This window comes from Heliconius melpomene, chromosome 15 (genome assembly GCF_056956725.1).
Source record: "Heliconius melpomene rosina isolate 202511_hmr_F chromosome 15, ASM5695672v1, whole genome shotgun sequence".
Lineage (NCBI taxonomy): Eukaryota > Metazoa > Arthropoda > Insecta > Lepidoptera > Nymphalidae > Heliconius > Heliconius melpomene.
This window is the reverse complement of record NC_140403.1, coordinates 10,748,424-10,762,092: the sequence shown is the minus strand read 5'-3', so window position 1 is coordinate 10,762,092 and position 13,669 is coordinate 10,748,424. Positions and strand designations below refer to the sequence as shown.

The window sequence follows — 13,669 nt, the reverse complement described above, 5'->3', positions numbered from 1 at the left end:
CGTGTTGCGGCTTCTCATAAAGGCAACAAATTTAATATCTACAATGTATTCAGTTTTAAATTAGCCATCTTGGCACGTCCCGAGGGAAGTGCGGATCATTTATATCAGACTAACGACCCTCTTGCGGCTTCGCCCGCTTTTACTACTGGATTATTCATATAATGTATGTTTGCAAAGCACTTAAAATAATGTGAAAATTAACTAAACCGTAATGCAACCCACATTTTCGTAGTTTCAATAAGGATTTTCCAATTGTTTTACACAGCAAGGATTTTTTAGTAGGTACCGTAATTTTAAATCTGTGCTACTAATCTTTTCAAGTACTTATTAAAATATATTTAAATGACTATTTTTAGATAGTTAAATGACTATTTTTAAACGGAAGAAATTATAAACAAAAACCTAACTACTAATAACTACTACAAAAAATATGAAACCAAATATATCGCGCTGAAATAATACATTCAACTCCAATTATCCAATACGTGCAAACGTATCTAAATCTTCGTTGCTATAAAGGCAGGCGGGTTTTTTTTTCAAGCTTGTGGTTAATGCTGAAGAGGGTATTCTGTCCCTGATGCATCGCCCGGGAATCTAACCCGGGCCGCCCGCGTGGCATGCGATCATTCTACCACTGAACCGCCGATGCGTGTAAGGCAGGCGGGCGCGGCGGACGCATGGCGAGGGGCGAGCCGTTTCGCAGCAAGGATTTTTTGATATTGTAACAACTTCTAAAGTACTTATTAAAATGAAAAACAGTAAAAGACAGTTTTGATCTACATTAAATGGCCAACGTAACTAATATACTTATTTATATGCTGAGAGTAAGCGATAAGTGAAACTTGAGTAACGTACAGCTGATGTGTGAATGGCGGGATGTGTCAACAATTAAATGCGTTTTTCTGTAAAAGTATTCGCAATTTCGTAATAGTGTAAAAAGCAAATTTTATCTTCGTTTAACGTAGAAATTTAATAAAGTATTTTAAAGGATAGAGATTAATACCATTATGGAAAAATATGACTCACAATAAAAAATATATTGAAATTATTATTTTTAGACAGAAAAATGGTCACTACACGTTATTCTTAAAAGATATGAATATGCCGTCGCGGACTTTTTTGTAGATATTATTAAGAGGAACAATACTCCAGTACATTTTTTTTTATGTAGTACTTACCATTAAAGCAGCGCATGCGTGAAAGTGTTTCAATGGGTAGGACTTTATACACATTTATCGTATTTATGTTAATTTACATAAGAATGTACAAATAATAAACTATATATAAACTTTCTACGAAAAACACTCGACTTAATGGTGAAGACCGCAACAAAATCCGTTGGGTGGTTTAGAAGAAGAAGAGTTAGAAACAACAGACAGACACGAAAAGCGACTTTGTTTTATAAGATATAGGATATACAAATAGCATGATCCAAGGCGATGACCAAATTACTCGTAATTCCATAGAGAGTAAAGTTTTACATGTTTACCTTTTCTTAACTTTATAGCACTCAGGCATGAAATTATCAACACAATTGTAAACCACATAATATAGATATTTTAATTAAGAATGTAATCCAAGTTTAATCTGCCATGTTACTTGCCTCGAGGGACAATCTCGCAGCAATCTATTACCGAACGTCACCGAAGGCGACAGAGCCCGCCTGAATATGCATAGAGTATAGACGATGAATGAAAAACCGATGTCTACAGATTATTCAACAGGGAGACTCATTACACAATAGACTATACCTAATGTATATATATACATAGCGGCTAGATTAACTTACCTTGCAGTTAGATTTAGATAGTTTCCTTGAGCAAGTAGTCTGATATAACACTAAATAAAAACAACACTTTAAACCTTCAATCTTACACTCTAAAGATTTACGTATACTCTGAATTAGGCTGTCCTCATTTATCCTCTCAACGTGAGTCGAGTTAATCTCTATATCGAGGTCATCGTGGCTTCTTCAATATTTGTTATATAGTTACCTTTTATTGTTTTATACAAATTATTGCGGCCTTCTTTAATATTAATCTGTAATATAAATATTTTCATTTGATATTAAGCAGTTACTTATCTACTTAATTAATGTGAGGTATAAAGGTTTTAAATAAAATACAACACGTTCATATCGTAATTTATTTACGCATCACTTTTAATTTGATGAATAAAATAAAATAAAACATCGATTTACTGTACATTAAAGATAAAAAGATGATTTTGTGCAAAGAATTGACATTATCTTAAGTGAAACACAGCCATTGATTAACGCCTACATTTATACACATTTAGAGTAAATATTACTTGAGGCCAGTCGTGGCGCAGGGTCACAAAGTGTTATTAAATGTGACTGGTTGGGGTTCGATGCCCACTCGAAAAAATGAAACATTTATTTTTTTAAAAAATCAGCTTCAACGCCGGAACGGAGTGTCTTAACACTAGGTTCCCTCTACCTACCCTGCTATTTGCGAATACAGCGTGAAGCTGACTTTATTTAATTCGTTTTTAAAATAACTAATAGGCTATAACATTTTCGAAGATTAGGCCCAAATATACTTTTACCTAATATAATACACAATCTTATATATTCTTGTAGCATATCTGTATATTTCGTTACTGATCATGGTAAGTGTAGTTTAAGAATTAAACAATGCTTAAAAATATACAAAATGTTCAAAAACTCAAATAATATTGAAAGCTATACAAAAGTCTTCTGAAAGTTGCAATTTTAATATGATTCAGTACCCACACCTTTATACATGTCATTTCTTTATAATTGACATAAAAAAAATAAAAAATTATATTAAAAAAACATAATAAATTCAATTGTATTAATGACTAGCGGACGCGCGCAGCTTCGCTAGCTTATTTAGGGGTGAATTCTAATAAACCACGAAACATGTGTTCAATGAAATATTTTTAAGAGTCTAAAAGAGTCGGTGGTTTAAGAGTCGGTGGCGATTTAAAGATTTTTCCATATAAATTTTCAACTCCTTATTTGCACCCTTCGGGGGAGAATTCAAGATAACCATGAAACACGTGTTCAATTAAATACCTTTAAGAGTCTAAATTTCAAATTTTATAAAAATCGGTGTCGATTTAAATTTTTTTCCATACAAACTTTCAACGCCTATTTCCCCCCTTTAGGGTTAAAATTTCAGTTTTTGTAAATCTAGTATTTTTTAGTGTTCTTTTAGGAGCTTTTAGATAAAGTATGACCTATTTCCTCTGACCTGTGCCACATCGTGTGATCGACTGTTATGGCGGCAGCTGGCGACAGATTTGAATAAAGAAATATATGACGTATTACGTAATATATATATTTTAGTATTTTTATTGAATTTATTTCCGTTAGTGCATTTCTTTTACGGACATAAATTAATTAGAATTTTATCAAAAAAATATATGATAATCAATCTAGTTGAGGAAAATAAAATAATTTAAATTCACAACATGAAAGCTTAAACTTCTTTAACTTATACCTAAGCAAGTAAATTCTTTGAACACTTTATTCAACGTAATCTTCAGTTAATTAAAATGCAGGATAAAGACTAGAATTTGAGAGTAAAAGTAAAATTACAATTTAATTATATTAAATTACATTATCATATCATTTATCTAATAAATTATTTATAAACCTATGTTTTTAAAATATTTCATTAAACAACGTTTTGAAATTTACAAAAAAATAATAATTTTATACCTACTATATTTTTGATCTATTCATGTATCTATCTATACATCTATAATAAAATTCAGTTAGTTACGATCTCTAACAGTGTTCCTTACACAAAGGTGTTTTTTGCACTCAGTGTGGTTCCCATATCGATTATTTTTAGGACTCTTTCGAACTATTTTGGTTTGACGCCATTCTTTTATCTACACTTATTCTAATATCACTTAATATATATTTAAGCCAAGAGTCATAAGCTCATAGGCTTTGCTATTTGTCTAAAAGTCCAGATCAGAATGATAGTAAAGGTTATGTTTTCAACGAATGTACCTGCAACAAAATAATAATAAATATTAAATTATTCATAAGACCTAATTCTTAATTCATAAGACGCAGTGGAACTGCGTCAGACTACATATATCATGTTTATGGGTTCAATACCCACTCGGGGGAATTATTTTCATTTACTTGTAATGTTAAGAAAATATAGCGCGTCGTTGAGTTCTGCCTAAGATTGATTAAACACGAACATTGGGCGGAAAGTAGGCAGCGGAGTGAGAGAAACACCGATTAGAATTATATTAGGAACAAGATGTTTTAAAGTATTCCGATTCAAAACAAGTAAGCAAAATTTATATATCTCATGAATGTTAAACCGCCGCTTGAAGCGTGTGTTGTTATATTGCAGAGTATTTTTTTTTTATGGAAAAAGGACAAGGCAAACGAGCGTTCGGGTCACCTGGCGGTGATCACCGCCGCCCACGACTCCGTGCAACCCCAGAGGAGCTGGGGCAACAGGTGCGTTGCCGGCCTTTGAGGTGGAGATAGACGCGCTTTTTGATGGTACCCGTACCGTACCGACTTGAAAACACGGGTGGCGCGTGAAAGGAAATTTCTACGAAACCGCACAGTAGTGGAGTGCCATGTATCCAGGTGGTGTGAATGATATATAAGTTTGTGACGTGCTGTGCGGTTAGAAAATTCGGCGGCAGGTAACAGGTCAAACAGTTCCTCAGAACACTCACCATGATAAATGTGATAGAGATCGCACAGAGAGGAGACGTCTTTACGCAGAGCCAAAGTGTTAAGTCAATTTTGTTTGTTTGTTCCAACAATGTTCTGCATTTCAGACTAAATAATTATGTTTTAATAATAAACATATTATTGATCATCCTATCTATATATATAAAAGGACTTGTCCTCACTGACTGAGGTAAGACGCACGCACAGCCGTAACCGCTGTGCGTAGAAACGTGAAATTTGGACAGATGTTTACTTTTGTTATCTGGACATCCACTAAGAAGGGATTTTGAAAAATTTTAACCCTCAAGGGGTGAGATGGGGGTTGAAAGTTTGTATCGAAAAAAAATTTAAATCGGCACCGATTTTTATAAAATTTTAAATTTAGATTTTTAAAAGTATTTAATTGAACACGTGTTTCATGGTTTTCTCGAATTCTCCCCCTAAGGGTGCAAATAAGGGGTTGAAATCTTTAAAACGCCACGGATTATTATAAAATTTTAAATTTAGACTCATTAAAATATTTCATTGAACATGTTTCGTGGTTTTTTAGAATTCACCCGCTAGTGTCTTATAAAACAAAGTCGCTTTTCGTGTCTTTCTGTTGTTTCTAACTCTTCTTCTTCTAAACCACCCAACGGATTTTGATGCGGTTTTCACCATTAAGTCGAGTAATTTTCAGAGAAGGTTTATATATAGTTTATTATTTGTACATTCTTATGTTAATTAACATAAATACGATAAATGCGTATAAAGTCCTACCCGTTGAGACACTTTCACACATGCGCTGCTTTAATGGTAAGTACTACATGAAAAAAATGTAGTGGAGTATTGTTCCTCTTAATGAGATCTACAAAAAAGTCTGCGATGGCATATTCGTATCTTTTAAAAATAACGTGTAGTGATCATTTTTCTGTCTAAAAATAATAATTTCAATATATTTTTTATTGTGAGGGATATTTTTCCATAATGGTATTAATCCTTATCCTTTAAAATACTTTATAAAGTTTCTACGTTAAACGGAGATAAAAATAGCTTCTTACGCTATTTCGAAATTGCGAATAGTTTTAGAGAAAAACGCATTTAATTGTTGACACATCACGCCGTTGACAACTCAGCTGTATCGAGTCCTGTTTTACTTATGCGTTACTCTCAGCATATAAATAAGTATATTAGTTACGTTGGCCATTTAATGTAGATCAAAACTGTCTTTTACTGTTTTTCAATTTAAAAAGTACTTTAGAAGTTGTTACAATATCAAAAAATCCTTGCTGCGAAACGGCTTATACAAGCGCGTCCGCCTGCCTTACACGCATCGGTGGTTCAGTGGTAGAATGCTCGCATGCCACGCGGGCGGCCCGAGTTCGATTCCCGGCCGATGCATTCTATTTAATATTCCTCACAGGCAGCCACGTAGTATTTCTTCCGTTTAAAAATAGTCATTTAACTATCTAAAAATAGTCATTTAAATATATTTTAATAAGTACTTGAAAAGATTAGTACCACAGATTTAAAATTACGGTACCTACTAAAAAATTCTTGCTGTGTAAAACAATTGGAAAATCCTTATTAAAACTACGAAAGTGCGGATTGCATTAGGGTTTAATTAATTTTCACATTATTTTAAGTGCTTTGCAAACATACATTATATGAATAATCCAGTAGTAAAAGCGGGCGAAGCCGCAAGAGGGTCGCTAGTTTATATATAAATTCATCACTACATACTTCCATTAGAAACATATTTCGACAATTCCGTCCGCGAGTACACCGTGATAGTCGCGACCGCGCCCCTCACCACGGGCGGCTCCACAGGCAGGGTCGCCTCGCAGCGCACGCGCAGCGCCCCGCTCGCGGCCGCCGGCACTGCCACGCGCAACACGCGCCAGGACGCGCGCAGCCCGCCTGGCTGTGGGGCACTTAGCTCGAGACGTTGCCAGGGCTCCGTCTGTAAATTTTTTATATATAAGTACAAAAATATATGAACGGTGGGTCATCAACCTCTTCTTACATGCTCTCCAGAGCACCTTCCTCTAGAATCATCAATATTGTGTTCTCGAAGTTCAACCGAGGTCTTCGCGGCAGCATTCGCTGCCGTAACGCAATCGTTATGATATTCAATGTGTAGGTTAAATTGCTTAATTACAGCGGACGAGACAGACTTGTTAATACACACATATTAATTTTATTCTGTTTGTATAATAAAAAAAATCATTTTTAATCATATAATGTGCCTTTCAATTCACAGTCCACTATATTGCCGGAGTTGTATAATAACGTTCAATTTACTTGAACAATGGCGCTATATCAAGACGCGCCGAAATGTCCGTCTGCTTGTGTATGGGGGAGACACTAAACAACTTGTACCGGACGGGCGGAACTCAAGTGAATGAGCCGCTGACGCCCTGCACACTATAGGTTCTAGATCATGGGAACACGGAGTATGCTGAGACCCCAAGACGTTCTTGTGAGTCGTTCTTGTGAGACGTTCTTGTGAGTCGTTCTTGTGAGACGTTCTTGTGAGTCGTTCTTGTGAGACGTTCTTGTGAGACGTTCTTGTGAGTCGTTCTTGTGAGACGTTCTTGTGAGTCCTTCTTGTGAGACGTTCTTGTGAGTCGTTCTTGTGAGACGTTCTTGTGAGTCCTTCTTGTGAGACGTTCTTGTGAGTCCTTCTTGTGAGACGTTCTTGCGAGTCCTTCTTGTGAGACGTTCTTGTGAGTCGTTCTTGTGAGACGTTCTTGTGAGTCGTTCTTGTGAGACGTTCTTGTGAGTCCTTCTTGTGAGACGTTCTTGTGAGTCCTTCTTGTGAGACGTTCTTGCGAGACGTTCTTGTGAGACGTTCTTGTAGGACGTTCTTGCTATACATTGAAACAAGATACTGAAACAGGATGTTGAAACAGGATATTGAAACAAGATGTTGATCACTGTATAACGGTCGGTGACTGTCGGCTCTATTCGTGTCTTGTTCCGATTCTATCTTCTTCCTGTTGTGCTCACCGTTGATTGCCGACTGTCTCTGTCTCGCCCGACGCGCACCTCCGTTGCGCGGAGCTAAACGGTAACGAGAGCCGCGAGCCACCGAGCCGTTTTATCTTTATTTACAACAATATTTTTACTATGATTATCACACATTTACATTTATATTTTAATAACTAAAAATCGGATGTTTTTACAATTTATACATATTAAAAGAACATAAAAATATCTATCTATCTATGTATAAAACATTATACTATTTAAGTATTATCTATTATTAAATTACGAAAAATGCTGTTACGATGACGAATTTTACATGAGTTTTTACAATGAAAATTCTCTCTAAAATTAATTACACACATTAGGAATATACAAATCTGTTATTTTGTTACAGAAAACTATGACAAACAATAATTAATAATAAAATTTACTATACGGAAGTTACTATTATATAAAAGCGATTAATGCGGCAAATCATAGTACAACTATACAAATAAGATATAAAGTCGAAAATTATTATCTAAAACGGAACCCAAATCTATTTATATTTATTATTTAATGTAATTACTTATTTACAAAGGAAAAAACACTATTAATTTAGAAAAGACACTAATAATAACATTCAAAATTACGAGAGTGGTATGACGTCACTTTTTGCCAAACTAAACAGTCTCTAACATGTTGTGACGAGTTCACAGCCGATGATGCGCGTCGGTTGTCGCGAACATTTCTCCCGCCGTGCAGAATCAGGTCTCGATGTGATGCTGCATCTTTCCCGCGGTGAGCGACGACGTCTTCTTACTTTGGAAGCGGAACGAGTTTTTTGGTTGGCCTTTTCAGAAGACCACCCTTAGTGCGTACTTCAACTATTCGCACTTGTCCATCTGCACCTGGATATACTTTTTCTATGCGTCCTCTTGGCCACGTATTTCTTGGAAGTTGTGAGTCGGCTATAAGTACCGGGTCACCTATTTCATAAGTAGGGCCTCGACCATGAGGCTCCCGCCGGTGTTGAAGTTCAGGGAGATATTCGCGAACCCAGCGTCTCCAAAACATGTCTGCTAATATCTGTGAGCGTCTCCACTGCTTTTTGCTATCGATGTCGTCCTCACTAAATGTGCCAGGTACAGGTAGACGAGCTGAACCCCCAAGTAAAAAGTGATTGGGTGTTATAGATTCTTCGTCGTCATTGTTTACAGAAACATGTGTGAGGGGACGACTATTCACAGTATATTCTACTTCGCAGAGTAATGTAGCCAAAATTTCTTCTCGGGGGTATCTCTCACGAAGAATAGTGTATAGAGCTGTTTTCACGCAGCGAACAAGACGTTCCCATGCGCCTCCCATGAATGGTGCAGATGGTGTTATGAAACGCCATGCGATGCCTCGACGACTGGCTTCTTCTTTGAATGCTTCTCGAAGTTCTTTGTCTGCTCCATGCATGTTTGTACCATTATCTGAGTAAATTTCGGAAGGACATCCTCGACGTGCAGCGAATCTTCGCAATGCAAGTATGGCAGAGTCTGCGCTTAGGCTGGCGGCGATTTCCAGGTGAACTGCTCTAGTGGTAAGACACGTGAAGAGTGCGACGTAACGTTTCACGTGTTGTCTGCCGACGACTACTGTGAGAGGGCCAAAATAATCTAAGCCGGTGTATGTAAATGGTCTTCGATGATGAGCGAGACGGGATTTAGGATGATCACCCGTAGAAGGCTGTGGGGGTTGTGCCTTGCGAATACGACACTTGAGGCACTGATGAACTATCCTTTTCACGGTGGGACGAAGACGAATTACCCAAAAATGTTGACGTACTTCATTTACTATTATTTCGGTGCTGCTGTGGTGAAGACAACGGTGGGTCCAATCAATATATAACTGTGTGATGTAGTTATCTCCATCTAAGACTTGTGGTTTCTTTGTTTCGTCTTTTATTCCCTCGGCGGCGGCTATACGGCTGCGAAGAACGACAATGTCATCTCGGAGTTCTACGGGTAATGAATGAAGGCGACTTTGTTTGGCAATAGTCCTGTTGTATCTTAAGTCTGTGATATCTTCATTGAAAGATTCTTCTTGAGATGTTCGGATGAGAAGATTTTCTGCTTTTGTAATGTACTTCGAATCCAATATCAGAAAATTGTTGGAATCCATAGATTTCTTGCTATGTAGAGTAGTAGATTTCTTTTGCAATGTTTCTCTTCGTTTGTTCCACGTAGGATCTGATTCCATATTTCTACGTGTTCGCTTATAAAAGATCTTCTCTTTTTTATTTCTGCAAATATCTAAAAATTGCAAGACTCTAGCTGTGGCACGAAGTAATCGCTCCCATTTTGAGAAGCGTTGTGGATCAGGAATTGCTTCACGTAATTTTGTCTTCAGCTGGAGTTCTTTAACGGTAAAAGTATGTTCTTCACCAGTATTGTTTGACACGACCGGTTTTTCGATAGGCCAGGTACTCGGATTTTCTTTCAAGAAGGCAGGCCCGTGATACCATTCATGATCAGCTCCAAAATCAGATGGTACTTCTCTGGTGGCTATATCGGCGACATTGAGCTTAGAAGGTACCCAACGCCATTCTTCAACTTTGGTATATTCTTCAATGGCTGCTAGTCTATGTGCGACAAATGGCTTATAAGACCTGGCTCCATTTCTTATCCACGTCAGAACTGTCTTACTGTCTGTCCAAAAGATTTTGCATTCCGGCGCGATACGATGTTCTTTTATGACAGCTTCTGCTATGCGAACTCCCATGACGGTTGCTTGTAGTTCTAAACGAGGAATTGACATAACCTTGAGCGGGGCTACTTTCGCTTTAGCCATGATCATGTTGACTTGGACTTTTCCATCCGGAGCAACCACCCTCCAGTAGGCAGCTGCTGCGTAGGCTGTTTCACTGGCGTCGCTGAATATATGTAGTTGTACAGATGTGGCATCACTATAACCAGAGTAGCATCGAGGTAAGCTCACATTTTTCAGTTTCTGAAGGTGTAGCATCCATTCTGCCCACTGCTTGGAAAGATCTTCATCCAGATGTTGATCCCAATCTATAATTCTTCGCCATGATTCCTGGAGAATTTGCTTAGCCCGAATAGTAACCGGTGAGGCGAAACCAAGAGGGTCATAGAGTGACATAACTATCTTCAGAGCTTCTCTCTTCGTAGGAGTTGTTTTATTTAATAAACTGGGCGGTAATCTTGCCAGTTTTAGATTGAATCGTAATTCATCGGTTGACGGTCTCCACATTAAACCCAAAATCTTTTCTTCTTTGGTACCCAGGTTAATAGTTTCTGTCATGTTTGATTGTGTTTCAAGTTCATTTATTATTTTTGGGATATTTGAAACCCACTTGCAGAGTTTGAAACAAGCTTCTCCGTGGATATGTTGGACCTTCTTGGAAGTTTCTATAGCTTCTTCTATACTTCGGAAACTGTCTAGGTAGTCATCCATATAGTGGTTGTGGATGATAGCTTCCACTGCTTCTGGATGCGTGTCGATGTACCTTTTTGCGTTCCAATCTTTAGCGAATATCGCGGTGCATGGTGAACTCGCAGCTCCAAATATAAGCGACGTCATGCGATATTCTTCAGGAGTTCCCTCCCGCCGGTGTCCTCTCCACAGGTAGCGAAGGGCATCCCTATCTTGAGGTCTTACTTTGACTTGCATAAACATTTCGGCTATGTCGGCTGATACAGCGAAAGCATGACGGCGAAATCTCATCATGACTCCAGGAAGCGATTGAAGAAGGTCTGGTCCAGTCAAGAGGAAATCGTTTAGTGACATACCTTTGGTTTTAGCAGCGGCGTCGTGAACAATGCGAAGCTTCTCTGGTTTAGCCGGGTTTTGCACGTCGAAGTGTGGCAGGTACCATGTTCTGCCTGGAGAGATACTTTTAGGTGCCACCTCAGCGTAGCCCTTCTGGACGAGTGATTCCATTTGTTCGGTGTATCTCCTTTTCAGTTCAGGATCACGATCAATTTTTCTCTCTATTGATATGAGCCTCTTCAGCGCCGACTCATAATTATTAACCATGATGCTGTTCTCTGCTTTCCATAAAAGTGCGGTTTCAATGTGTCCATCTTGTAAACGGTGTATATTTTTCTTCAAAATGTTTTCAGCCTTTATTTCTGGATCAGAGTCTGGCCGACGCGGATTAATGATAAGAGATTCCAAGGCAAAGTAATCTCTCAGTTGTTCATCCATTCTATCTTCAATAGCAGTAACTTGATTGACGAAATGGATTTTCTGACCCAATGTCCTATTGTGCGCACCATGGAGCACCCATCCGAGCGACGTCAGTGAAGCGATTGGTTGGTTCTTCGGTCCTATACGGACATCTTCGGCGAGTAGTAAATTCCAATTGTCTTGACCAATTAGAATTTTAGGCGTGGCTGAGTCGTAGGTGAGCTGGTTCTTCAAATCTATTAGATGATCGCAGGCAGCTAAGTCTTCTTCACGAATTGTTTGCGGGGAAAGATTAAGATGCGGAACGGTACGAGCTGTAAAGCTAATCTTCTTTTTCTGTGAATTAGCAAGTGTCACGGTAACACGCCTTGATCCCGGCGTTTCAATAACTATATCCCCGATTGCTTCCATCTTTAAAGGATCCAGCCGTCCCTCAGCACCGACTTCCTTTGCCAAAGCTTCATCTATGAGAGATACAGTTGATCCGTCGTCTAATAGAGCGTATGCGGAGGTTTCTCCCGCCGGTCCATGAACTCTGACTGGTATGATTTTAAGATGAGCATGCGCCTTTGACGGTACCCATGCGTTGGCCACGGTTTCCTTTTCTTCTTGTTGATTTCGAATTTCTGATTTCTCCTTTTTATCATAGTGTAGTAATCGATGATGAGTACCGATGCATCCCTTAATATTGCACTTCTGTGGTTTACAGGAATGTCCTGATTGTCGGAACCGCAGGCATCTGAAGCACAGTCGGTGTTCTTTGGCGAGTTCCCATCTTTTATCTGAGTTGGCATCTTGAAATTTCTTGCAGCTAATACTGTGATGACCTTCTTTGTTACAAATTTTGCACGTACTTTTCACCATTCCATGAAATCTATTAGTTTTCCTTTCTTCGGTAGTATTGTGCGTTCTATGTATCACACGACGAGTAGGCTCTGAGTGCGGGATCTCTGTTGAATAAGGTGTGCGACATGCTGCTTGTTTGGTGAGAAACTCGCTGAAGTGCGTCAGGTCTGGTTTGAATATAGATGCTTGTTCCTCGTACCACCTGGTACATAACGACGATGGTAGCTTTTCACGAAGGGCCCTCGTTATATCTGGCGCAGTGATAAAGTTGTGTAAATCGAGGGCGCGAAACAGATTGACACTGCTTCTTACCTTACTGGCGAATGCATGTATCTCCTTTGGATTGTCAGCACAACGAGGTAGAGATCGAAGCTTGTCATATTCACTATATGCGATTGCATCTGGGCGACCGAAATTCATTTCAAGCTCTTCTATGATGGCATCCGGTTTTGAATGAGCTATGAGTTGTGTATCGACGACTTCCAATGCTTTTCCAGTTAGGCTTCTTCGAATTCTGGCTGTATTTTCGACTTCATTGAAGTATCCCTTAGTGTTTTCATATATGGCCCTGTATGATAGCCATTCATTTAACACTCCACTATATGTAGGAAGATCCATGATGACTTTGGACGCGACGGGAAAATTGTATGACGATGATGGAGGTAACATTGTAGGTTTAGGTACCTCTGTTTTCATACACAACGATGTAGGAGCGGTTTCGGCTTTTTCACATCTTTTCTTCAAATTTTCTATTTCCTTTTTTAGCTCCTCTATTTCCTTTGTTGAATCTCTCTGTATTGCTTGTTGATTTTCGGAATTGTTGCCGATATTCGGATGTTGAGGCATTCTATAGCATGACGGCACTGGATGTGGTTGCCTCGGAACATCTGCACATGGTGTAAGTGATTTTTGTACGATTTGTGCATTATCTTCAATCCAGGAGCTAACGTAGTCGGTTTTCGATATATTATC

At 38.5% G+C, this 13,669-nt stretch overlaps 1 protein-coding gene across 1 annotated transcript in view; it reads right to left on the bottom strand.

The window, feature by feature from the left end:
• Positions 1–2,131: 2,131 nt before the first annotated feature.
• Positions 2,132–13,669, bottom strand: part of LOC146531688 (uncharacterized) — a 30,038-nt gene continuing 18,500 nt past the window's right edge. Inside the window, exons 5-6 of the mRNA XM_085198484.1 lie at positions 6,425–6,644; positions 2,132–4,009 (exon numbers count right to left, since the gene is read on the bottom strand). Coding sequence (XP_085054610.1) covers positions 3,930–4,009; positions 6,425–6,644 — 300 coding nt within the window. The 3' untranslated portion in view covers positions 2,132–3,929. The remainder of the gene's footprint in view (positions 4,010–6,424; positions 6,645–13,669) is intronic.